Consider the following 24,465-nt stretch of genomic DNA (forward strand, 5'->3'; position numbering starts at 1 on the left):
TGTGGGTTGTTTCACGTGAGCCCCCAACAGTCCTGAGCAGCTGCTATGTTGCTGGCATCTCTTCTGTATGAAGAGCTAAATCTCCTGGTAGAGGAATTATTCCTCATGTAGTGAGTGGAAGGACAGGGATTCAAATCTAGGATAGTGGGTATCTCAAGTCCATGCTTTTAACAACGATCTTGTAACTTTCCCAAGTTGGGTGAGAGGAGCATAGAAAGTTGTTTATATCCTAATAAAAGTCCATATTATGTATATTTATAAGGATATTTTAAAAATATTTCATTTATTTATTAATGAGAAACATAGGAGGAGAGAGAAAGAAACAGATATCACCCTGGTACATGTGCTGCCAGGGTTTAACTCGGGACCTTATGCTTGAGAGTCTGATGCTTTATCCACTGTACCGCCTCCTGGACCGATATAAAGATATTTTCTATTGGCATAGCTCTCAAGAGTTTAACAAGCTGTATTTTATATGCAGTCTTACTGTGTTCATTTTAAAGATACGAAAGCTGAGGTTCAAAGCTAGGCAATGATTTGTCAAATGACTTGGGCAAACTAAGTAAGATGCCCGAGATGATGCTTCTCAAATTGAGCAGCCAGAAACTCAAGACATGTGTGCAGAGCTGGAGGTTGGCCTTACCACGTGGAACCAAGCTGAAGGATAGTGATGGTGTCAAACTGGCTGAAGTTGAAAAACAAGATCAGAAGAGAAAACACAAGCAGAACCTGAACTGGAGTTGGTGTATTGCACCAAAGTAAAAGACTCTGGTGGGTTGTGGGGAGAATACAGGTCCAAGAAGGATGACAGAGGACCTAGTGGGGGTTGAATTGTTATATGGGAAACTGGTGAATGTTATGCATGCACAAACTATTGTATTTACTGTTGAATGTAAAACATTAATTCCCCAATAAAGAAATAAAAATAAAGCTATAAGGAGACTAATTGTGTTGTGGTCACAGATTCAGTTGCATAGTCAAATCCTACTACAGCACAGAGCTCTGCACTGACACAAAGATCCCCAGCTCTGGTTAGGGCCTATTTATTTTTCAGCAATACTTGATACGGACAAATTTCCATTCACCAGAAAGAATCAGCTTCCCAGTCCTCCCAGTGGGTGGGGGTGGTCCAGTCATGAAAGGAACTCCTTTCTTCCAACCAGCCATCATCAGCCAAAAGGCGGACAACTGGAATCTGCCTGCCTCCCAGAGGAAATCAGCTGGCATGGTCCATAGGGGCCCTCACTGTGGGGCCTGTTCCGATCCTTTGCTGAGTTCAGAGGCACCTGTGCTAGAGAGAGAGACAAGGCATGGCTGTCTTTGACCGTTTCCTGGGCAACTGGGACCCGGAGGAGAGACTAGGAGCCAGGGCGCCAGGGCGGCCACTGTGGTTCATTGCTGGAAGTGTGCGGGGACTGGAAGGGGAGCTGCAGCCCCGTCCTTTCCTTTACTCCAGGGGACGCTGCTGCCCTTCGCGCGGGTGGGCCAGGGGCTTGGGGGTGGGCGTCCTGTCTGGGCCTTCCTTGAGGCCAAGTGAGAAGTCCTCTGGCCTCTGCAGTTATTTCCTCACAAGTAGTCTGTGCACTTTCAATCTGGGGCAAATGTTGAAGAAGTAAGTTTGTGAGGTCAAACACAGATGTGGGCCTGCGAATTCCCATCATGTTCTGGGGGCAAACGATCCAGCTTTATCACCTGCTAAGGTCTTCACTTCCTGCCACTGGCTCGTGCGGCCTCAAGGACATGCTGAATTGAAAGTCCGTGTTCCGGCGCCGGCTCCTCGTGCTGGTTCCGCAGATGCCGTTACTGCCGCTTTCGCATTTGCTGTTGGCCCTGCAAGGCAGCCGCCACACGGAGGCCCCTGGTGCGGTGCGGCACCCCGCACGCCCGCCCGGGGAGGAGCCGAGGGGGCAGCGCCAACCACTCGGCCGCACGGCGCGGGGCGCCCAGGGTCGGGCAGCGCGGCCCCCTCCCGTCACGTGCCCGGAGGTGGAGACCCGCTTCGGGCAGCGCCGCGGTCCTCGGCGGAGGTGGGTCTGCGGAGCCATGGCCCAGGTGTGGGTGGTCCCCGGGTCCGCCGCGGAGCGCACAGGTGAGCGCCGGCCTGTCACCCACCCCCTTCCCGCCCGGGCTGCGGGGCACCGTGACGGCGGGGGGCCGTTGGGAGGGGCGGCCGCGGGGAGCCTAGACGCTCAGGAGGGCGCCGCCCGCACCCCGGCCTCGCCCGGGCGCCCCGAGGTGCCGCAGAGACGCGGGGACTCCGGCGCCGGCCCCGCCCCCGGGAAGGCCCCTCCCCTCCCCTTTAAGGCCCCGCCCCTCCCCTTTAAGGCCCCGCCCCGCCCTGGAAAGCCCCGCCCCTGTAAGGCCCCGCCCCGCCCCTGCCCCGGGAAAGCCCCGCCCCTGTAAGGCCCCGCCCCTGCCCCGGAAAGCCCCGCCCCTGTAAGGCCCCGTCCCTGTAAGCCCCCGCCCCAGGAAAGCCCCGCCTCTGTAAGGCCCCGCCCCCGCTCCGGGCCCGCCCCCGATAAAGCCCCGCCCCTGGAAAGCCCCGCCCCCGAGAAGGCCACGTCCTGGGCACACCCTAGCGCAGGGATGGTCACGCCCCCGATTTGGCCCCGCCCCCTGTCCCGGCCCCGCCCCAAATCAGGCCCCGCCCCATTTGCGCACTGGCTGCTCCCCGTGACGTCACGCGCGGCTATAAAAGGCGCGGCTTTCGCGCGGCTTTCGCGGCGCTCGAGGCTGAGGGTGACCCGGCAGTGGGGAGCCGAGCGAAGCAGCCGGTCGCCGCCACAGCGATGTTTTATTCAGGGCTCCTCACCGAGAGCGGCCGCAAGGAGACCGACCTGCGGGAGGCGGCGTCGCTGCGGCAGCAGCGCAGGATGAAGCAGGCCGTGCAGTTCATCCACAAGGACTCCGCCGACCTGCTGCCGCTGGACGGCCTCAAGAAGCTGGGGTCGTCCAAGGACACGGTGAGCCGCGCCCGCGCCCGCGCCCTCCCGGGGACCCGGCGCCTCCGCACCGCACGGCCGCTTTCCTGAGTCAGAGGCCCGGCCGGCGTGCGCTCCGCCTCGGACCCTCCAGCAGCCCCGGTTCCCTCAGAGGGATGCGGTCTGGGCCTCCCGCCCTCGGGTCGCCTCTCCTCACCCCGCTTCCCTCAGGATGCGGTCGGGGCCTCCCGCCCTCAGGTCGCTTCTCTTCACCCCGCTTCCCTGAGGTCGCCTCTCCTCACCCCGCTTCCCTCAGGACGTTGTCGGGGCCTCCGCCCTCAGCTCGCCTCTCCTCACCCCGCTTCCCTCAGGACGTTGTCGGGGCCTCCGCCCTCAGCTCGCCTCTCCTCACCCCGCTTCCCTCAGGATGCGGTCGGGGCCTCCCGCCCTCAGGTCGCCTCCTCCCCCCCATCCGCGTGTTTGGGGCGTGAGCGTCGTAGCGACCCCGACAGGTGACTCCCAAAGAGTCTGAGGGGAGGGAGAAGTGAAAAGGGATGCGGGAGAGGTGTGGGGTCGGGTGACTTGTCCTTCCCCTCCTCAGGTCAGAGTCTGCGTCGCCTTTGGTTTTGGTCTGAACTGCCTTTCATCTTCGGGTGGGGGGAGGGCAGAGTCTACCTGAGGTTTCCTGGACCCCAAACTAGTACCCCCCCCCCCCCCCGCCTGACCAGAGTGATGGGGCGGGAGAGGAAGCTGGCTGCGGCGCCTCACCGACCCTGACTAGCTAATGGGGTCGCTGGGTCTTGCGCAGTTGCGTTATTTATGTATTTATGGTCTTCCTAGGAGGGTGGTTCTTCACGTTGAGAAGCGCTGGGGCTGGAGGTCCGAGCTCAGAGACCAAGCTGCCCTCTGTTGGCAGGATGGGGGTGAGGGGCGAATGGATCGGGGCGACTAGTTTAATGAATTGAATCTGACCCTCATTCTTCAGTCACTGGAGCCGAGCAAAATTTGCTTAGCTTTTCAGGTTTAACTGGAGGGTTGTTGTTGTTATTTGTTTTGCTTTTTCTTTTCAGTTCCCTTGTTTTGCTTCAAATTTCACCATCGGTGTATTCATCTGGCCAGTGAATGAAGCATTAATTGTTTACGTGAAGTAGGTGCCCTAAGGACTTTCCCCAGGATTTTTGAGCTTTTGGATGTTTCATTTGGCAAGGAGGGGAGTGTCAGCCAGGCCCGTTGTCATTGCCATTTCCACTCCCACTCTGACTATTGAGGCTAGAGCTTCTGACTTCTGTTCCAAGGGGGGGGGGGTAAATCAATAATACATAGACACTAATATCTAGTTTGCCTACCCCCATTGTAATAGTTAATAATTTTTAGTTACTTATGTGCAGGAGATGTCTACCCAGTTTCCTGCCCTGTTTTTAAAAAAGGTATTTTTTTTCCAGGGTCACGGCTTCAATATCTGGCACCACCATAAGTCAGAGTTGAGCAGTGGTCTGGTTAAAGATGAAAAATAAATCTTGTTAATCATAATTAAATTACTAATAAAATTTTTTAAAAGATATTTTTCTTGCACAAGTCATTAAATAGTCTGACTCATGCTAGTTGGTTCAGAGTAGTGAATGAGTTGTATTCCTGGAAAAAGAAATGTTTCTTTGTTTTCACTTTGAAATAGTCTAGATTCATTTAGCAAATCAGGTCCAAGTCTCCTTATGTTCAAGTCAAAATAATCCTAGTTCCTGGGAGCCTTGAGAACTGCTTTAAAAAAGGAAAATAATAGGAGAAGTAAAATGTGGGATGTTTTTCTTCCATGGTGCTAGATTTAGAATGTGATTGCTATCTGGGTGTAGCATAGCTCTGAGGTACTCTCTAGGACTATTCTGCCCAGCATCCCATCACTACTTCATTCTGTATAGGTAGAATTACATGCTTTCTGATTCTGACTGTCTCAGCTGAGCCCCAAAGGAGCTAATAACACCAAGTATGGGCAGCAGGCTGTAAGGAGTAACAGCTTGTCATGGATGTGACACACAAGAACTGACTTTGAACCATGCTTCACCCCCACTACCACCACCATTGCTGTGTCAGTAGGACAGAATACATAAACCAGAGCTTTGCAGTGCTTTGGTAAACACAGAGAGAGAGAGGGGGAGGAAGGGAGAGAGAGAGAGAAACAGAAGCAGAAGCCCTGGGGTAATATCTGTCTTAGGTAGATTTCCATATGTTACTGAGCAACTGCAAACCCAGGGCCTGTCTCTGAGATAGACTGGGTCATGTCTTTTATATTCAGCAAAGGCGGCTCAGATGTTAATGCCTTCGGGAGTCACAGGCCTGAGATAGAAAATACATATTTCATTTGAAGAGTAATCTGGAATTGATGTTTATCTACAGACTGTATGAAAAACTAAAATGGAGTAGAATGATTCTGTGTCCTTTTGGGAAGAAGAAGAAGAAAAAAATGTTATGATTTTCAGTTCTAAGCACATAATATTGGGGTCAACAAGTGAGCTCATTCAAATAGCGTACCCTCTTTATCATGCTTGCCACCTAGGTTTAAGCCTGGCCCCCACCACACTGAAGAAAACTTTAGTGCTGTGGTTTCTTTCCCTCTCATCCTCCATGTCTGCTTTTCTATCTGAAAAAGCTGACCTGGAGCAGTAAAGTTAGAATTCTATCATAATTCCTGATTTTCCAGTCTGACCCTCCTGGACCACAGAAATCTGTTAGTTGAATGCTGTTGGAGTTCAGTGCCACATGAGCAAAGGAATTGAGAAATAGCCCTAGAAATTCTTGCTCAAGTCATAATTCTGTGACATTTTGCAGTATATAGTCTGTGTCCTCTCACTTCACTTTTCTGCCCACTCTACAGTCTGGCTAGGAGAGATGTTTAAGCAGTCTGGGTGCCAGATTGAAGAGCCTAAGCTACTTCCTCCACAATACAGTGCTGCCCAAAGTACCCATTTCCTTCTGAAACTTCTGGTGATGATGGAAGCTGTACATTTGAATTAACCTGGTATGGGCTTAGATGCCTAAACTTGAGTTAGGGTTTAGCAGTCACATTTCAGAGACAACAGAGAAACAGGAGCTGCTTGGTTGGGTTCATGGTTACCTTATTAAGATTAAGGGAATATATTTTCTGACATTTGTAAAAGCTCACTTTTTTGTTGCCCTTTAAGTAATGAATTAGAGAAGAGTGAAAAGAAAAGACAGAAAACAAAGGCTGTTACAGAACAGATCAGTGATGGTGGCTTGGACTTGATTATAGGTAGTAGAGAGGATAGAAGTACTAGTTGTGTGGAGTTATACCCCTCTTATCCTATGGTTTTGTCAGTGTTTCCTTTTTATAAATAAAAATAAATAAATAAGAAGTACTAGGTTGTTTCTATATATATTTTGAAGGAAACAGAGTCAGTACTTGGAATGTAAGGTTAGGAAAAGAACAAAAGGATATCTGGTGGTACCATGTTATCATGGTATTAAGCTGGTGGAAAGGAAGTAACCCAGAATGTTAGTATGGAACAGGACTTCAGAGCTCAAAACTTCATTTATGAAGAAAGGGGTGTCTGGGCAGTGGTGCACCTAGTTGAATGCACACATTATCATGCATGAGCACCCAGGTTCAAGCCCCTACTCCCCACCTGTGTGTGGGGGGTTGCTTTACAAGCAGTGAAACATCTACACAATTCCCCCGCCCCCAGAGCACTGATCATCTCTGGTTTATGGTGGTGTGGGGGACTGAACTTGGAACTTTGTAGCCTCAGGCATGAGAGTCTCTGCATAACCTTTATGCTGTCTAACCCTGCCCTGCAGCTGTCTATTTTCCCCTCCTCTCTCAATTTCTCTCTGTCCTATCAAAATAAAAAGAAAAAAGAAAGGGGGGGCTAAATAAAATAATACTTAGATTGATGGTTTGCCCAAGCTAGTACGTAACAAGTAGTCATTTTATTGAGAGCAGAAAATTTATAAAATAACATTGAGAAAGAGGATGGGTGGTAATAGAAGAACTTAGATGCTGAATTGAGGGTTTTGTCTTGATATAGCTAGCAAGAGAACTATTATAGGAGAAGGAGTCCTTTTCTTGACTTAAAGGAGTAAGAGAACAAAAGGGGATAACAAGGTTTTAAGGAAGCAGAATTTTACTCACTAGGATAAGTAATAAGGGAGGAAGTGCAAATTTTTTGTGTGTGAGGGACAGGTTTGAAAGTGTAGAATTGCTAAGTTGAGGGGGCTGGGTCGTGGTGCACCTGTTTGAGCGCAAACATTATAATTCCCGAGGACCTGGGTTCAAGCCCTGATGTCCACTTGGAGAGAATCTTCAGGAGCAGTGAAGGTATCTTTCTTTCTTCTGTACCTCCCCCTTCTCTCTCAGCTTCTGTCTCTATCCAAAATAAATAAATATTGGGGGAAAAGAATTTCTAAGTTGAGAAGTTCAAAAACAGTTGAATCTGTGGGTATAAAATTCAAAAGTGGGAGTCGGGCCGTAGCGCCGCGGGTTAAGCGCAGGTGGCCGGCATAAGGATCCTGGTTCCAGCCCCCGGCTCCACCTGCAGGGGAGTCCCTTCACAGGCGGTGAAGCGGGTCTGCAGGTGTCTTTCTCTCTGCCTCTCTGTCTTCCCCTCCTCTCTCCATTTCTCTCTGTCCTATTCAACAACAACGACATCAATACAACAATAATAACTACAACAATAAAACAAGGGCAACAAAAGGGAATAAATATTTTTTAAAAATTCAAAAGTGAGGCCTGGACATGAGCCATAAATTTTATATAAGGTTTACATCATTATAGTTATTTATGCAACTAAAGTAGATTAAGTTTCCCTGAAAGGATATGCAGAATAAGGAAATGACCAAAGATAGAATTATGAGGAATATTAAAATTTAAGGAATGAAATTTAAGGAATGCGCAGAGAAGAAAATTGGAATGCAGAATTTTTCCCCCTTTTGTTGCCCTTGTTGTAGCCTTGTTGTGGTTATTGTTGTTCGTTGTTGGATAGGACAGAGAGAAATGGGGGGCTCGAACCGGGATTCCTTACGCCGGTCTTTGAGCTTTGCAACATGTGCACTTATCGTGCTGCACTACTGCCCGACTCCCCGGAATGCTGAATTTATTGTATTGTCTCAACAGCAAACATTTGGAAATTATATGTCCATTAGTAGTTAAATTAAGATATGTTTGTGCCTGTCTGCAGAGGGTGTGCTTTTTAAAATACAGTTGAGACATAGTTCACCCATTAGAGCACTCCACCTTACCAAGCATGAGGCCCTAGGTTCAGTCCCTAACACTCTAACACCAGGAAGAGCTCTTTTGATAGTGGAGCTGTAGAGTGCTGTCTTTTCCAGTTTCCTTCTACCCTTCCTTCTCCCCTCAGCCCACTCTCCCTTTCTGTCTATAAAATAGGAATGAAAACAGTATCATCTAGGGAGGCTACTCAGTGGTATTGAGGTAACTGCTAGGAAAGCTTTTGCTTTCCCTAATAAAAAGGATAGGTAGGTAGGGGAAATAACACCATGGTTATGCAAAGAGACTTCCATGTCTGAGGCCCCAAAGTCCCAGGTTCAATCCCCTGTACTCAGTACTGAGCAATGCTCCAGTTTAAAATAATAATAGTAATAATATATATATATATATATATATATATATATATATATGGCATGTAGTCCCTTCTTCCTTGAATATGGATGTAATGCCTATAGCTGGATACCTATCATATAACCATGAAGCAATATATGAAAAAATTACAAGAGAAGTAGCCCTGAAATTGTTTTTTAATTTAATTTATATATTTACTTATAATTATGATAGAGACAGAAGGAAATAGGGAGAGAGCTACTGATAAGGAAGAAGAGACAGAGTGGCAGCTGCAGCACTGCTCAGGAAGCTTCCCCCATGCAGGTGGGGGACCGGGAGTTTGGACCCAAGTCTGTGAACTTGGCAACTATGTGCCTTACATTTGTGCCATTACCCAGCCCTCACCCCTGAAATTATCAAGCTGCTGAATTAATACCAACAGACATCTACGTCTAGACTTTTTGTTATTTGAGGGGGAAAATAATGTTTTCATTTTAACCTCTACAAGTTGACTTTTCTTGTATCCAAACACTCCCTTTTAAGTGGGGTATATATTTTAATTTAAAATATATATGTATTTATTGCCTGCTAGAGTTTTATGCCTTCATGATTCCATTATCCTGGTGGACATTTTTTACTTTATTTTTTAAAATTTTAGGTAGAAAGAGATAGGGAGAGGAGATGGGAAACCACAGCACTGCTCCTCCACTCACAGAACTTCCCCTGATGCTGTGCATAGTGTTTCCATGTCATACCAGGGTCTCATGCATGGCAAAGTGTGTGCTCTACTAGATGAGCTCTCTCCCAATTTCTACATGTATGTAATTTTCAACTTAAAATATTAAACCGTTCCTTGACATAGTGATTTTTCTGTTTATATCCTACTGTGACAGAAGGGTTTAATTATTTTGCATCTCCCCTTTTAACAGCCCTTTTCTGCTACACTTACATTATTTAGTCAAATGACTTTTAGATCAAGTAGCATTTACTACTTGCATTATAATAATTTTTATAGTTATGCATGAGTCAAATAATATAATTATGTTTTCTCCTACACATTTGTTTTTCTCAAAATAAACAAATCATTTTAAAAATTAATTTTCTATATAAATTTAAATCTCTAAGTACCTCCAAGTTGCTCTCAAGGTCTCAAGAGACAGCACTGTATAGTAGTGATAACAGATGCCTCTCTCCTTCCCTATTTCTCCCTTCCCTCTTGATTTCTCTATCTCTAGTCGATGAATGAATAAAATATTTTTTAAAAAGTAAATATCTGACATTCTTCTCAGTTGTCTTAGTCAACTGGGAGTCTTACCCTGGTTTTACACTAATGTGATTTTAACCTGAATTATGTTTTCTTTTTAAAAAAAATATTTATTCATTTTCCCTTTTTGTTGCCCTTGTTTTTATTGTTGTAATTATTATTGTTGTTGTTATTGATACTGTCATTGTTGGATAGGACAGAGAGAAATGGAGAGAGGAGGGGAAGACAGAGGGGGAGAGAGAGACAGACACCTGCAGACCTGCTTCACCGGTAGTGAAGCGACTCCCCTGCAGGTGGGGAGCCGGGGCCTTGAATTGGAATCCTTACGCTGGTCCTTGTACTTTGCTCACCTGGCCTTAACCGATGTTAACCGATGCTTAACTATGTTTTTCAACCCTCCACTATAGAGGTTCTAAAACCTCTAATTCCACAGCTGTTAGTTTGAGGGGCTTAGTTTGAGCAGGGGCTTAGTTTGAGCAGGAAAACTTCTCTTGCAGCTTTAAAATATATAATAGCTTAAGCGTGTTTTTTTTTTTTTTTTAATTAAGTTGCAGTACTAACGGAAAACTCAACATCTTTCCATGTAGTCATTTAATGATAGTCATTCAACATACAGCATCAAAGGTTACTCTATGGGGGGTTGGGCGGTAGCGCAGCGGGTTAAGCGCACGTGGCACAAAGTGCAACGACCGGCATAAGGATCCCGGTTCAAGCCCCCGGCTCCCCACCTGCAGGGAGTTGCTTCACAGGCAGTAAAGCAGGTCTACAGGTGTCTGCCTTTCTCTTCCCCTTTCTGTCTGCCTTTCTCTTCCCCTTTGTCTTCCCCTCCTCCTCTCTCCATTTCTCTCTGTCCTATCCAACAACAAACGACATCAATAATAATAATAATAATAACCACAACAAGGCTACAATAAAAGGGGGAAAAATGGCCTCCAGGAGTAGCAGACTCATGGTGTAGGCACTAAGCCCCAGCAATAACCCTGGAGGCAAAAAAAAGGTTACTCTATGGGTTATTTCTACTCCAGCAAGTTAGAAAAGCAATAGAAAATGTGGTCTGGGAGGTGGTGATAAAGCTTTGGACTTTCAAGCATGGGGTCCTGAGTTCCATCCCCCGGCAGCACATGTGCCAGAGTGATGTCTGGTCCTTTTTCTCTCCTCCTGTCTTTCTCATTAATAAATAAATAAAATCTAAAAAAAAAAAAGTTAAAAAAAAAAACAAAAGCAATAGAATATGGAAGAGATTTTTATGGACTAGACCTAGAAAAAGGATGTCATTACTACTCAAATTCCATTTGCTAGAACTCAGTCATTAACTAGTCTTAAGTGCAAGGAAAGGAAATTAATCTGGTGTCTGTTCAGGAAAAAGAGTTGAACATGGGACTTTGATGAACTGGCAGTCTGTGCTACTTCAGCACTGGACAGAATGGAATGGTGTGAAGCACTCAAGTCTAGGTTAATTAACACACACATGTACATACACGCAAACACGTGTACACACACATACACACACCCAGAGTACTGCTTTGGTCTGACTGATAGCAGTGCTGGGTGTTGACCTGGGTCCTCAGGTATGTAAGTCCTGTGATAATATGCTAAACCTCAGTCCAGGGCAAATGACTAAATTTAAAGATTGTTATTAATAGGGCTACGGAAGAAGGGCAAACGCTAGAAGAAGAAATAGGGATTGAGACTGTAAAGATATTGAAATATTGTAGAAGTTTTCCCTTTTAAGGGCTAGAGAGACAGCATAATGGTTATACAAAAAGACTTTTTTCTTTTAATATTTATTTATTTATTTATTCCCTTTTGTTGCCCTTGTTGTTTTACAAAAATACTTTCTTTTTTAAAATTTATTTTATTTTTTAAAAATTCAGTCTTTATTTTTTCATATTTCACCAAACTTTATTTCAAAACTCACTGCAGCCGTGCAATGTTTGTTTCATATTTTTTCTCTCACATTTACTTATTTGTGCCTTTCATGCCTAAGGCTCCAGGTCTCAGATTCAATCCCCAGCAACACCATAAGCCAGATCTGAGTGTTGTTCTGGTCTTTCTCTTTGTGTCATTCTCTCTGTATCTGTATAAAATCAGTTCAAATAAAATCAAATAATATATATTTTTAAAAGTTTTCCATTTACTTTAGTGATATTTAAATATTTTGCACTGAACTTGCTTGTGTCTAAACCTTTATTGGTTACTTAAGAAAATAACAAATAAAAGAGTAATCAACAGTTTCAGATGCCCCAGAAAAAAAATCAGACTCAACTAAGAAAGAAACATTTCTATTGGATTTGAAAATTCAAACATTATTAGGGGACTGGGTAGTGTTGCACTTGGTATAGCACATATGCCACAGTGAACAAGGACCTGAGTTCAAGCCCCCCGGTCAGTTCATGAGTGGCAGAACAGTGCTGTAGGTAAAAATGTGGTCTAGATGGAAAACCCCAACATTTAGGTTGGGAGGACTTTGATTTTATAGCCATTGAAGCCCCTTCTAATCTTCATTTCTACAAACCCAACCTATTTGGTTATCTTGCTTTAGTGTAACAGGCTAGGAGTCCAGGATTATAAGTGAGAGATATTAAGATGAGTGATTTTCTGTTTCTTTTGAGAAACAAAGCACTCTTTCAGTGTCACATCAGGAAATCTGACTGAATTAGCACTTCCTCTAGCTCCTTATCAAGTTAAGAGGCTCTCATTTTCTTGTAAGTGCTTCTCTTCCCCTTACCCTAGGATACTAATTTAAAAATCTGCTTTGCCAAGAGTCAGTATATTTTAGGAATCCATTTCTTTGCCTCACCAGGGTTACGTGAGTCATGTTTCTGATTCTGTTCTTCCACAGGAATCTGTAAAATGATAGCTAATGAAGACCTTCTTCAGTTCTACCCAATTTCTGTGAGGGCTCTAGTCTCTGAATCAAAAGTAGCTTATACTTTTTTGGAGGTCATTTTAATAGAAACCAAATATTTGTTGATTTATGTACCTTAAACTCTATCAAAGACCAGACTTGAATTCACATTTCTCAATTTTCATCTTAGTGTTAGTTTTACTGGCACAGATAAGTCCCTGATTCTTGGTCAGGCAGCCCATCTACTCTCCCACTTTTTAGCCCGTTGAAGAGAGAAGAAATGAATGGCAAGAATGATTCCTATTGGTTCTGCCAGGTTTCAGAGTGTATCAGGAGGGGTTGCTCAATAGGTTTAAATTTCTGTCTTTTTATACCTCATCCATCCCATGGGTAACAGTCCAGAGGAGGTCCAGACTGTCACCACCTTAGTAGACTTGGTTCAAAATATATTACTGTAAGAGAGCAAAACTTGAAATAGTGTTTGACAAAGCTTCTGGTAGTCAGTATGAAGTAGGTTTCTTCAGCCTATGAGATTAAACTGCTCTATTATAAATCATGTGGGAAGACAGATGTATATCACGGACTAAGACCCCTTTTTTTTTTCCTCCTGAAATGTATTATTATTTTTTTTTGGTAATTGTTATTTATTTATCTTCCCTTTTGTTGCCCTTGTTGTCTTTTTATTGTTGTTGTAGTTGATGTCGTCGTTGTTGGATAGGACAGAGAGAAATGGAGAGAGGAGGGGAAGACAGAGAGGAGGAGAGAAAGACAGACACCTGCAGATCTGCTTCACCGCCTGTAAAGCGACTCCCCTGCAGGTGGGGAGCCGGGGGCTCAAACCGGGAGCCTCATGCCGGTCCTTGCGCTTAGCACCACCTGCGCTTAACCCGCTGCGCTACCGCCCGGCTCCCTGAAATGTATTATTAAGAGGAGGGGAGGTAGCAAACCCAGATAGTCCCAAAGAGATCCCTGAGTTCTCTTTAGCCTGCAATACCCATTGGACCTAGCCACATTTTTTTTTTTTCCTCCTCCAGGGTTATTGCTGGGCTCGGTGCCTGCACCATGAATCCACCGCTCCTGGAGGCCATTTTTCCCCCCTTTTGTTGCCCTTGTTGTAGCTTCGTTGTGGTTATTATTATTGCCCTTGTTGATGCAATTCGTTGTTGGATAGGACAGAGAGAAATGGAGAGAGGAGGGGAAGACAGAGAGGGGGAGAGAAAGACAGACACCTGCAGACCTGCTTCACCGCCTGTGAAGCGACTCCCCTGCAGGTGGGGAGCCGGGGGCTCGAACCGGGATCCTTACGCCCGTCCCGGCGCTTTGTGCCACATGCACTTAACCCACTGCGCCACCGCCCGACCCCCGGACCTAGCCACATTTTCTAGTTTCACACCTTGCTCTGTCATTCATACAAGATGGCCTGCTGCAAATTGGTTTTTAGTACCTGCTCAGAAAATATTAATGAAATTCCTATTTGAAGGAAGAATGAAGTCGTAAAGATAGACCTTAGTTATATGGTATTTAGGGGATAATGGAAGAAGAGGGAAATGATCCATGTTTAAGACACCTCTATTTTTTATTCTTCAAGCAACCTCATAACATTCTTCAGAGACGTCTTATGGAAACCAATCTGTCTAAGCTCAGAAGCAGCCGTGTCCCTTGGTCCTCCAAGACCAACAAACTCAATCAGTCTAAGACAGAGGGGCTGAAGAAATCTGAGGATGATGACATGATTTTGGTTTCTTGCCAGGTAATATTCTGAAAATAGCTTTTCTGGAGATTATGAAACAAGGCCCTATCCCAATATAGTGTGGCCCTCTCTGCAAAACTACATAATGTGACTCTTACTATAGAATTAATAAATGAATTTTAGTGGAGGCATTCCATGCAATGCTTAAAACATACGCAATATTTTGTATGCCTGTGTATCTTTATAAACAAAAGAACCAAAACATATCAGATTTGGAAAGGGGAGGGGTACGTGATTTAAAAACACATCAAGAGCACTTGGCATATGAAGCCAAACACTGAAAGTGCTTTGGAATCTTCTGTCAACTTTAGATGTAGTAGGAAAAAGTGTCCATCAAAGGAGATTTAGCAGTCAGTGAAAGTGAGACACTATCAACCCATAATTATGAGAATTCTCTCCAACTCCGCCTTTTATATGGCATCTGCTGGTTGCTCTCCAGTTTTCCCTTCCGTTCTGCTTCCTTGGCTCCTGTTGAACAGTATGTTTTCTCTCCACAGTGTGCTGGAAAGGATGTGAAGGTCTTGATTGATACAGGGTGTCAACATAATCTCATCTCATCAGCTTGTGTGGACAGGCTGGGGTAAGTAACAACTTGTACTGAGTGGAAATCAGATACTCTTGCACCGTTTGCCTGAAAATACTTTTGTGAGGATCTACACACAGGCTCCAAGGGAAGTGTGCACAAGTATCATCATATATCTTAGTGGACTTTATGGGCTTTCTGTTAACTCCCACCTAATTTTTTTAATGTGGTAATTAATTTAGTCTTACACATGTGTGACACCACCAAGCAACCTCAGACTTATTTTTTTCTTTTCTTTCGTTTTTTTTTTAGTCACCAGAGTTGTCACTGGGACTTAAACATTGTTCCACTACTCCCAGTGGTCATTTTTTTTTTTTTTCATTTTCTTTTCATAGAGAGGGAGACAGAAAGGAGAGACATTTGTAGCACTGCTTTATAGCTCATGAAGCTATCCCCTGCAAGTGGGGGCTAGGTTTTTTGTTTGTTTGTTTGTTTTTTATAAAAAGGAGACTGACAAAACCATAGGATAAGAGGGGTACAACTCCACACAATTCCCACCGCCAGGACTCCGTATCCCATCCCCTCCCGTTAGCTTTCCTATTCTTTATCCCTCTGGGAGTATGGACCCAGGGTCATTGTGGGATGCAGAAGGTGGAAGGTCTGGCTTCTGTAATTGCTTCCCCGCTGAACATGGGTATTAGCAGGTCGATCCATACTCCCAGCCTGCCTCTCTCTTTCCGTAGTGGGGTGGGGCTCTGGGGAAGCGGAGCTCCAGGACACATTGGTGGTGTTGTCTGTCCAGGGAAGTCTGGTTGGAATTATGCTGGCATCTGGAACCTGGTGGCTGAAGAGAGAGAGTTAACATACAAAGCCAAGTAACGGACCAGGGGTTTTAACCTGGGTTGTTGAACGTGATAATGTATCCACTCTACTGAGTTTACTGCCAATCAGCCTCCCCTCTTTAATTTCTTTATTTTTGACTTTTATTTTTTATTTGTTTATTATTTGATAAAGACAGAAATTAATAGGAGAGGGAGAAATAGAGAGGGAGAGGGATAAATAGAGAGGGAGAGAGAGAGACACCTGCAGAACTGTTGTTTTCGCAGGGCTGGCTTCACGGGCGGGTAACAGACGACCCGGGACTCATGGTTGAGCTGTAGGCAATATCTCTTTATTCATGCAGGATGCAGCGCAATCTATACCAAGCTAAGCTAAACTCAACTAAAACTACAAACAATCTTGTCCTTATAAATATACTAGCCCAGTAGGGTGGGAACAGGATGCGACACAGAGAGGGTGGAGAGAAAAGTGACTGGTGAAAATCAGGGTATGACAAGGAGAGGGGGCGGAGCAGGCGAGAATTCCATCACTGAACCACCAATGCCCTGGAGGGAGGGTGGTGCTTGTTAACAGCGGTTATGTAAATAGAATGAAGTGTTATGTAAATAGAATAGTGTTAAACAGGGGGGATTTAAACCAAATGAGACAGAAGGGGTTTTTAAAAGCATACCAACACAGAACTACTTTACCACTCATGAAGCTTTCCCCCTGTAGGAGCTTGAACCTGCATCCTTGCACACTGTAATGTGTGCGCTTAGCCAGGTGTATCACCACCTGGCTCCTCCCCCTTTAATTTCTTACTGGAGAAAGGAGAGGGAGAGAAACAGGAGAGACCACAGTACTACATCATCCATGAATTTCTTCCTGGTGCCACTCCCAGTGCTACCATGTGGTGTTAGGGCTTAAATCCAGGGTCTCACACATAGTGAGACACACACACACACACACACACACACACTCTCTCTCCCCCTTTCTCTGCCCCCCCCAGGCAAATTATCTCCTATCCCCTAAGTCCCACCTGGTAAGTTTTGAGCAAACAATTGAAGTCTAGATGAAGAAAGTATGAACCCCATAGCTCATTGTGTGCCCCCTCCTGGTCCTGTGTTCAGCCTAGGCAACAAATTAGAAGGACCTATCTATCTAGTTGGTATATCCTAGATGAGTAGAATCTGGCTCTAAGGATGTTGTATATTGCTATTTAGGATTGTGGTTGGGAGTGGGGGTTGGGCGATGGCACACCGGGTTAAGCGCAAATAGTACGCAGCACAAGGACCCATATAAGGATCCTGGTTCTAGCTTCCTCCTTGTAGGGATTAGGGGAGAGTCACTTCAAAAGCAATGAAGCAGGTCTGCAGGTATCTTTCTCTCTCCCTCTCTATCTCCCCCTACTATCAATTTCTCTCTGTCCTGTCCAACATAAAATGGAAGAGAAAAAAATATCTTCCAGGAGGAGGAGTGCTGGCACTGAGCCCCAGTGATAACCCTGGAGGTAGAAAAAAAAAAAAATTAAGATTAGTCCTGGATGTAAGTGCTCTTGTGGGAATCTTGGAATCTTATTATTTGTTTTTAATGTTGTGAAGAAATAAGATAGACGGTAATATAAAGGTTCCGAAAAGATTAATGTTCTGGTGCATAACTGCCATGATCTCAGAGGAATTAATAACTGTCTTTAATGTGCAATTATTTTTATTTTGGATGGGATATAATACCAAAAGAGGAAATATAGAAGGACAGAAGTATTGGCACAGAAAATGCATAATTATCTATCTAACAATCCATAATAGTTCAAGTGCTAACTGTTCCATTCAGCTTACATAACTGTGTGAAACCTTTGTGAACTCACTCTTTTCCTACCTTCCCTACACAGACAAATTAAATTAATTAGGACTTCCTCCCTGATATTTCTTGCTGAACTAGTATCAGTGCACTTACCAAATAAGTACTTGCCTATACTGACCTTATAGCCTAAGACAAATTGATGGAGATGGACTGAATTGAAAAAAATAGAGGGGCCAGACAGTGGTTCACCTGGTTAAGCACACACATTACAGTGCACAGGAATCCAGGTTCAGTCCCCTGGTCCCCATCTGAAGGGTGGGAAGCTTCAGGAGTGGTGAAGCAGGACTGCAGGTATCACTCTGTCTCTCTCCCTCTTTGTCTCCCTCTCTCCTCTAAATTTTTCTCTGTCTCTACCTAATAAATAAGTAAATAAATAATATTAAAAAGAAAAAAACAAATAGAAAGTTGGACAGAGAATCTCCTAAAATTAGGATTAGCCTACCCTGAGTGGTTAACCACAGATAGGCAAGAGGCTAAACAACCTCACATGTAGGTGGGCGTGCTAGAATACTTAGGATTCTCTTAAGGGTGCCAACGTCCTTTTCCCCAATAGATTAAAATAATTATTAACAAGAAGGGGTAGATGTCAACTGTCTTATACCAGTGTGGGCTATTGTGCAGCTTCTTGAGAACAGTGACTGGAGTTTTTTTTTTTTTTTTTTTTACATGTTTAGGACTACCTTCTCTAATTAGTAAAAATAAGAGATAATAGGTTGACTAGCACCTTTGTATTAATTAATCCTGGAAAATTCCAAGGGTGCTCAGAAAGTAGATTCCACCAAGAAACTTCTACCAAGAAGATGTTGGTATCTTTTTCTCTGATGCAGACTCAAGGACCAAGTCAAGTCTCACAAGCATGAAGGCGAGAAACTGTCTCTGCCCCGGCATCTGAAAGTAGTGGGCCAAATTGAACACCTAGTAATCACACTGGGCTCCTTCCGGCTGGACTGTCCAGCAGCTGTGGTTGGTGAGTCAAATTAGGACTTAGAACTTTGGGCCCTTAGTCTAAAACCTCCCTACTCCCACCAAACATTTATGGGATCTCATGCCTATAGTTGACTCCCTCAAAATTCCAGGTTTCTACTTTTTTCGGTAGTATAGACCTTGTCTCAAATTTTCTTCTCTTAGGCTGGGGAGACAGCATAATGGTTTTGCGAATGCAAACTGACTCTCAATCCTGAGGCATTGAAGATCCCAGGTTCAATCCCTAGAACCATAAGACAGAACAAAGCAGTGCTCTGGAAAAAAAAAAAAATCCTCTCTAAAGTGAAAGATGTGCCCTTGAGCTACACTTAAGATGTGTTGAGAATCAAGCAGAAAAAGGAGTATATAACTCATGATTTAAAATTTGTGGGGCAAAATCCCCCATTTTTTTTTTGTGTGTGTAAAGGTAAAAATGACTCCTGAGAATTTTTCATGAGCTCACTTGGAGGTACAGAACAAGACCTTTTTCATAAATATTTGATAGTTTCCCACCATCTTCCTTCCCTCATATATTCTCCTCTGGAATACTCTTAAGTTTCTGGGTTTTTGTCTACAGGCCTTTGTCTCTTAGAACTAACAAGACCATCAGTTGAAACTTAGATCTATCATTTAAGTATAATGTTACAGGTTAGATAGTCCAAGGGCTGTGGGCATTGTTAAACTGTTTAATTATAATATATTACAGAAAGTGCTTAATTGAATAGATGCTCAACAAATGTTATTGGGTGGATAGATGAATTTAGATGGAGTCTAATGGTAGTAAAGCTTTTTTCTAGCCCAGCATGGAAATGACTGCATCTTTTTCTCCTTTTTTAAATAAGAGGACAATGAGAAAAGTTTGTCACTTGGTCTTCAGACTCTCCGATCACTGAAGGTAGGATTTATTTTACTATCCCTTTGATATTTTCTGAAGTAGGAGTCCTTTTATATAGGAACTTCATGGTGACATTATTAACCAGAACCAGTGATTCTCCTTTATTTTTAGTGCATCATAAACTTAGACAAGCACCGGCTGATTATGGGGAAGACAGAGAAGGAAGAAATCCCTTTTGTGGAGACAGTTTCCTTGAATGAAGACAAGTGAGTACCCATATAGATTGGGTTTAGTCAAATCCATTTGTTGTGACCTAGAGGCTTCTCACACAGGATATAGGGTTGTATTCTGCCTTTGGCCTCAGATTGTACCCCCTCCCCTATCCCCAGAGTTCAGCATCCTACAAAGCTCTTCAGCTTATATTTCAGAATAAGCAGCACTGATATATATAAAGTGATGGGGGAAATTAATCATTTTGAAACTAGAGCTGTAATTGTCTTTGGCCTCATTTCTTTGAACCTGGTATCATTACTTCTATCTCTTTCTCATTTCAGCACTTCAGAAGCATAACTACAGCCTGCAGCATGTCTGCACGTATGCACACACACACACCAGATTGACAGATTGAGAAACTGAGTTTGAACCAAATGTAGTAGCAACTTTCTGTGGACCAAGTCCTTTCTCTAGTAGATGACCTAGGGGCTTCTTCCCATCCAGACCTCTCTAGACTTTAGTCTGTCCTTAGAAATCTTGTCTGGTTATAGCCATTTTTTTCTTTTACTTATTTGATCACTCATAGACCTTTTTAACACTGCCAGGTCTCACGTGTGGCCTATTTCTCTGCTTCTTCCAAGAATTTGCTTTTATTTAGTCAAGGGGCTGCCAGGTTCTATTTCTCCCTAGATGCACTTGCTTCTTTTCCTATAGTTAAAATGTATAATAAACTGGAACCTGACCTTTACCTCCTTTTAGCATTTTCAAAGAGGTACAGATACCAATGTCTTAGAGTTAGAATTTCTTCTGATTCATTCGTTTCTCTCATATGCTGAGTCAGTGGTAGATGGGACCTGGAACTCAGAGATAATATTTTCTTTCTCCCATGCTGTTTCATTTGTCTTAGAACCCTGAGAGGAGAACAGAGAGTGAGGATTTATAAAAAGGCAGCATGGGCCACAGGTTCAATCTCTAGCACTTCAGAGCTCTGGTTCTCTCATTCTCGAAGTCTTTCTCATAGTAAATAACTATTTTTTTAAAGGCTGGGTAGGGGAAGAATAAGTTTTGAGGCTTAGCAAAATAGCATAATGGTTGTGCAAAAAGACTTCCATGTCTGAGTCTCCAAAGTTTCAAACTTAAATCCATGAACTCCACAGGACAGAGCTGATCAGTGTTCTGATGTCTCTGTCTCATTAAAATAAAAAAAATATATATATAGAACTCAGAATATGTTTTGAGAACAGATAGGATTTGAGTAGCTGCCCTACTATGTGCTAATAACCCTACCCTAAGTTAGCACATTTAGGTCTTACCTGGCTACTTTAAACTTGACAGTACAAAGATAAATGAGATGTTTTCTTGACTACCTTAAGCTTCTCGGGGGGTAGGGTGTGTATAAAGGGGCCACTTAGAGAGGAATATTATTTACTCTCTCAGATGGAATTAAAAGCTTTAGTAAATTATCTGAGCATCACTGTTAGGCACTGATACCCTAAGATCCAATCAGTACTTCTGCCTAGGCTGGTTTTTTTTTGTCCACTACAGATATAAGTATCTGGGAGCAGGACCATGGAAAAGATATTTATAATCCCAAGCAGATCCAGACTACAAATAGAAGGGAATTCTGGATAGGAACAATAGGAAGGCCTACTTAGGGGAAAAATTCCAAGGTAGAAGTTGAGATTAAACTTATCAGGCTGGAACCTGAGAATTTGGAAACTTCAGCTCTTTCCCTGGACAAGGAAGGAATCAGGACAGGAACTGGCATTGGTAAAGGCAGCATTTTCTCACTTCTCAATATATCTTGACCTGAGAGGGCTAGATCATAGGAGTTTCCTGGATCTTTTTATTAGGATCTAAGTTAATAATTGTAATGGATTGTAATGGAATCTCCCCTTTTGTCAAAGTGTTGAAATTTTTTTTTTTTAATGTAATCTGTGATTATTCCTTTAGAGATTCCCAAGTTTACCCTTGGTTCATAGCTATAGTTCCCATAATATTTAATTAAAAAAAAAGTTTGTAAATCTCACTTTGAATTTTGCTAGATCCCATCTGTGTTTAGAAACGTTTAATGATTTTAGCCTCACAGAATCTCAAGACTAAGGTACATTGGTGACTCATGTTAATAGTTAGGCAGTTGTCCTGAGTTATCACCAGGTCCCTTTCTTGTCAGCCACTGTAGAGGAAGCAAGGTGGAAACTCAGCATAGCTACAGAAGGGAGAGCTAAATTTGAGCAATTTGATCCCAAGATAACCAGCTTTCAGTACCCACCTCTCTCTCTTAACTCCTTTTCTTACCTAGGGGAATCTGAGCCATTCCACTGAGTTCAATCTGCTTCACCTACTTAGGGTACCACTGAATTTTTTTTTTTTTAAGTTTTCATGAAAGATGGTAAGGCCAGAGCACTGCCCCTATATAAATGGTGATGAGGATTGAAGCCAGACCTTCATAAATGCAAGTCCTGTACTGTACTGCTGAATTAATGCCCTGGCTTCTGGTCTTATTATTATTATTATTTTAATTTTTGTATTATCTTTATTTTTATTTACTGCATAGACAGCCAGAAATGGAGAAAGAAAGGGGTAATAAAGAGGGACAGACAGAGAGACACCTGCAACACTGCTTCACCACTTGCAAAGCATTCCCCCTGCAGGTGGGGACTAGGGGCTTGAACCTGGGTCCTTGTGCACTGTAACATGTTCACTCAACCAGGTGCACCACCACCTGGCCCCCTTTATTATTTTTATTTTAAGAGGGAAGGTAAGCCAGGGAGAGACACCCACAGCACTGCTTCACCTCTCGTGAAAACTGTTCCCCTGCAACTAGCCTACTTTTTATCCTACGGCTTAGTGAAATATATCACCTCCCACCCAATCCCACCCCAAATGGAGAGATCTCCATTAAGGCACACTGGGAGTTCTTTGACCTGGTGTATATTTATTTGGATTCCCTGCTGAAGGGTATAGGCACAGTTCTGAAGACAGGCTGTAACAAGGAATAGCACTATAGAGTTGATAACTCTCTTACTCATTAGATGTCCATCTGAAATGCAAGGAACATGAAAAAATACCGTTTTTGTTATTTGGTATTTCTGTGCCTGACTTGCTTGAGGAACAAATGCTTTCTGACTTTTCTATTTCCCTGCCTTACACGACTGTTAAGATTTTCTATCCCTTAGCTCAAAGTATCTATAGAATGGATTTCTTGGTAAGTCAGCTATTATGACTCTTGTGTAATAGAATTATCTTTCTATGCTGGGGACAAGGAGGAGAAGAACTGGATTTTCCCCTCCTTCTATTGCCAAACCTCTGCATTTTACTTTATCTGCTCAGTGTTTCTGATTGTATAGGGTCTGTTTGTGAGATTGATGTAACAATAAAGTAAAATCTTCCTGTGTATGCTCGTCTGATAGAATCTGTGCGTCAGATCCTGTGGATGATGGGGTCGGTGGTGGTGGTGGGGGGAGGGAACCTAGTTGTATTACTGCATAGGGTCTTCTCAACATAAGTCTTTCTGGACCTTATTTCCTTCTTTATTATTAAACCTCTTGCTCTCTCTTACTATTTGCCATTGGTCAAATCAGTGAACCTTGTTGAGCTTGGTTTTATAATCTAGTAATAATAGTACTTCATAGTATCAAATGAGATAATCTACATAAAATGACAGCATATAAGCTTTATGTATGAAAACATGCAGCTTAACTACTATATAAGGATAATCTTATAAAAGGAAATATTTAGCTCAAACAGTGGGGAAGATTTGGGAAAAATTGAATGAACTTAATATACAGTTAAAGTCTGTCTAAATAACATTCCAAATCACCACATTTCAGAGATGATAAAAATTTACCTTTGTTTTTTGGTGGAGTTGGGGCTGCATGTATGTGTGATTTCATAGTTCCTGGACTGACTGACTCACTCAAATAGAGGTAGAGGAAGAGACACCATAGGACTGGAGCTTCCCCTGGTGATGTGATATTCCTATGTGGTGCCAGGGTTCCAACCTGAGCAACAGATACTACAAGGCACAGGCCTTACCCACTAAACACTATAGCCCTAACATAAAACTTTTCATGTTAATGATATATTTAAATTATTATTACTGTTATTATTACCAGACCACTTCTCAGCTCTGGCTTGTGATGGTGTGGGGAATTGAACCTGAGATCTTGGAGCCTTAGACATGAGAGTCAGTGCATAATCATTATGCTATCTCCCCCACCCCATGTTTTTGGTATTTAGACAGTAATGTCAAATAGTCAATAAGAAACATTCTTTAACTATGAACGTGATTATCACAATCTAAAATTATGGTTCTAGAACCAAAAGATAACTCACCAAGTAGAGGAGCATATTTTACTATATGTGGGTACTGCATTTAAGTCCCATGTACCTGAGGGAAGCCTCATGAAGGTACGGTGTAATGTGTTGCTCCTTCCTCCTCCCCCACCCCACCCCTGTCCATTGGTGTAGGAGCTAGGAAACGCCTCACGTCATTTCTGATTCTAAGATTCTAGCACACCTTTATTAAATATTATTGTGAATCATATATCGATTCCTGCTGATTCATGGCTGTCACTACAAGCATAGGTTCATTAATTTGGACCCAACTTTGAAGACTTAAAGGCTACTATTTTCTTTTTTTTTTTTTTTTAATTTTTTTTTATTAAAGAAAGGATTAATTAACAAAACCATAGGGTAGGAGGGGTACAACTCCACACAATTCCCACCGCCCAATCTCCATATCCCACCCCCTCCCCCGATAGCTTTCCCATTCTCTATAAAGGCTACTATTTTCAAGAAATCAGAGCAGATACAAAGCAGTCTGAGACTGGATTCCTTTCAACTGATGCTTCTTCCTTCCATTACCAGCGTGTCCTTAGCTGTAATACGCTCCTGTCTT

At 43.3% G+C, this 24,465-nt stretch overlaps 1 protein-coding gene across 1 annotated transcript; it reads left to right on the forward strand.

Moving 5' to 3' along the window:
- Positions 1–2,715: 2,715 nt before the first annotated feature.
- NRIP3 (nuclear receptor interacting protein 3) lies at positions 2,716–22,959 on the forward strand. Its single transcript, XM_007531204.3, has 7 exons — positions 2,716–2,963; positions 14,188–14,349; positions 14,847–14,929; positions 18,379–18,518; positions 19,357–19,409; positions 19,521–19,615; positions 19,904–22,959. Exons 1-7 carry the CDS (start codon positions 2,790–2,792, stop codon positions 19,917–19,919), a joined length of 723 nt encoding a protein of 240 aa, XP_007531266.1. The 5' UTR covers positions 2,716–2,789; the 3' UTR covers positions 19,920–22,959.
- The last annotated feature ends 1,506 nt before the right edge of the window (positions 22,960–24,465 follow it).

This window comes from Erinaceus europaeus, chromosome 17 (genome assembly GCF_950295315.1).
Source record: "Erinaceus europaeus chromosome 17, mEriEur2.1, whole genome shotgun sequence".
Taxonomy (NCBI): Eukaryota; Metazoa; Chordata; class Mammalia; order Eulipotyphla; family Erinaceidae; genus Erinaceus; species Erinaceus europaeus.

Coding starts and splice junctions, on each gene's coding strand:
- NRIP3 (XM_007531204.3), top strand. CDS start 2,790: ATGTTTTATTCAGGGCTCCTCACCGAGAGCGGCCGCAAGGAGACCGAC. Junction 14,350..14,846: donor TGATTTTGGTTTCTTGCCAG/GTAATATTCTGA, acceptor TTCTCTCCACAG/TGTGCTGGAAAGGATGTGAA. Junction 18,519..19,356: donor CTGTCCAGCAGCTGTGGTTG/GTGAGTCAAATT, acceptor TTTTTAAATAAG/AGGACAATGAGAAAAGTTTG.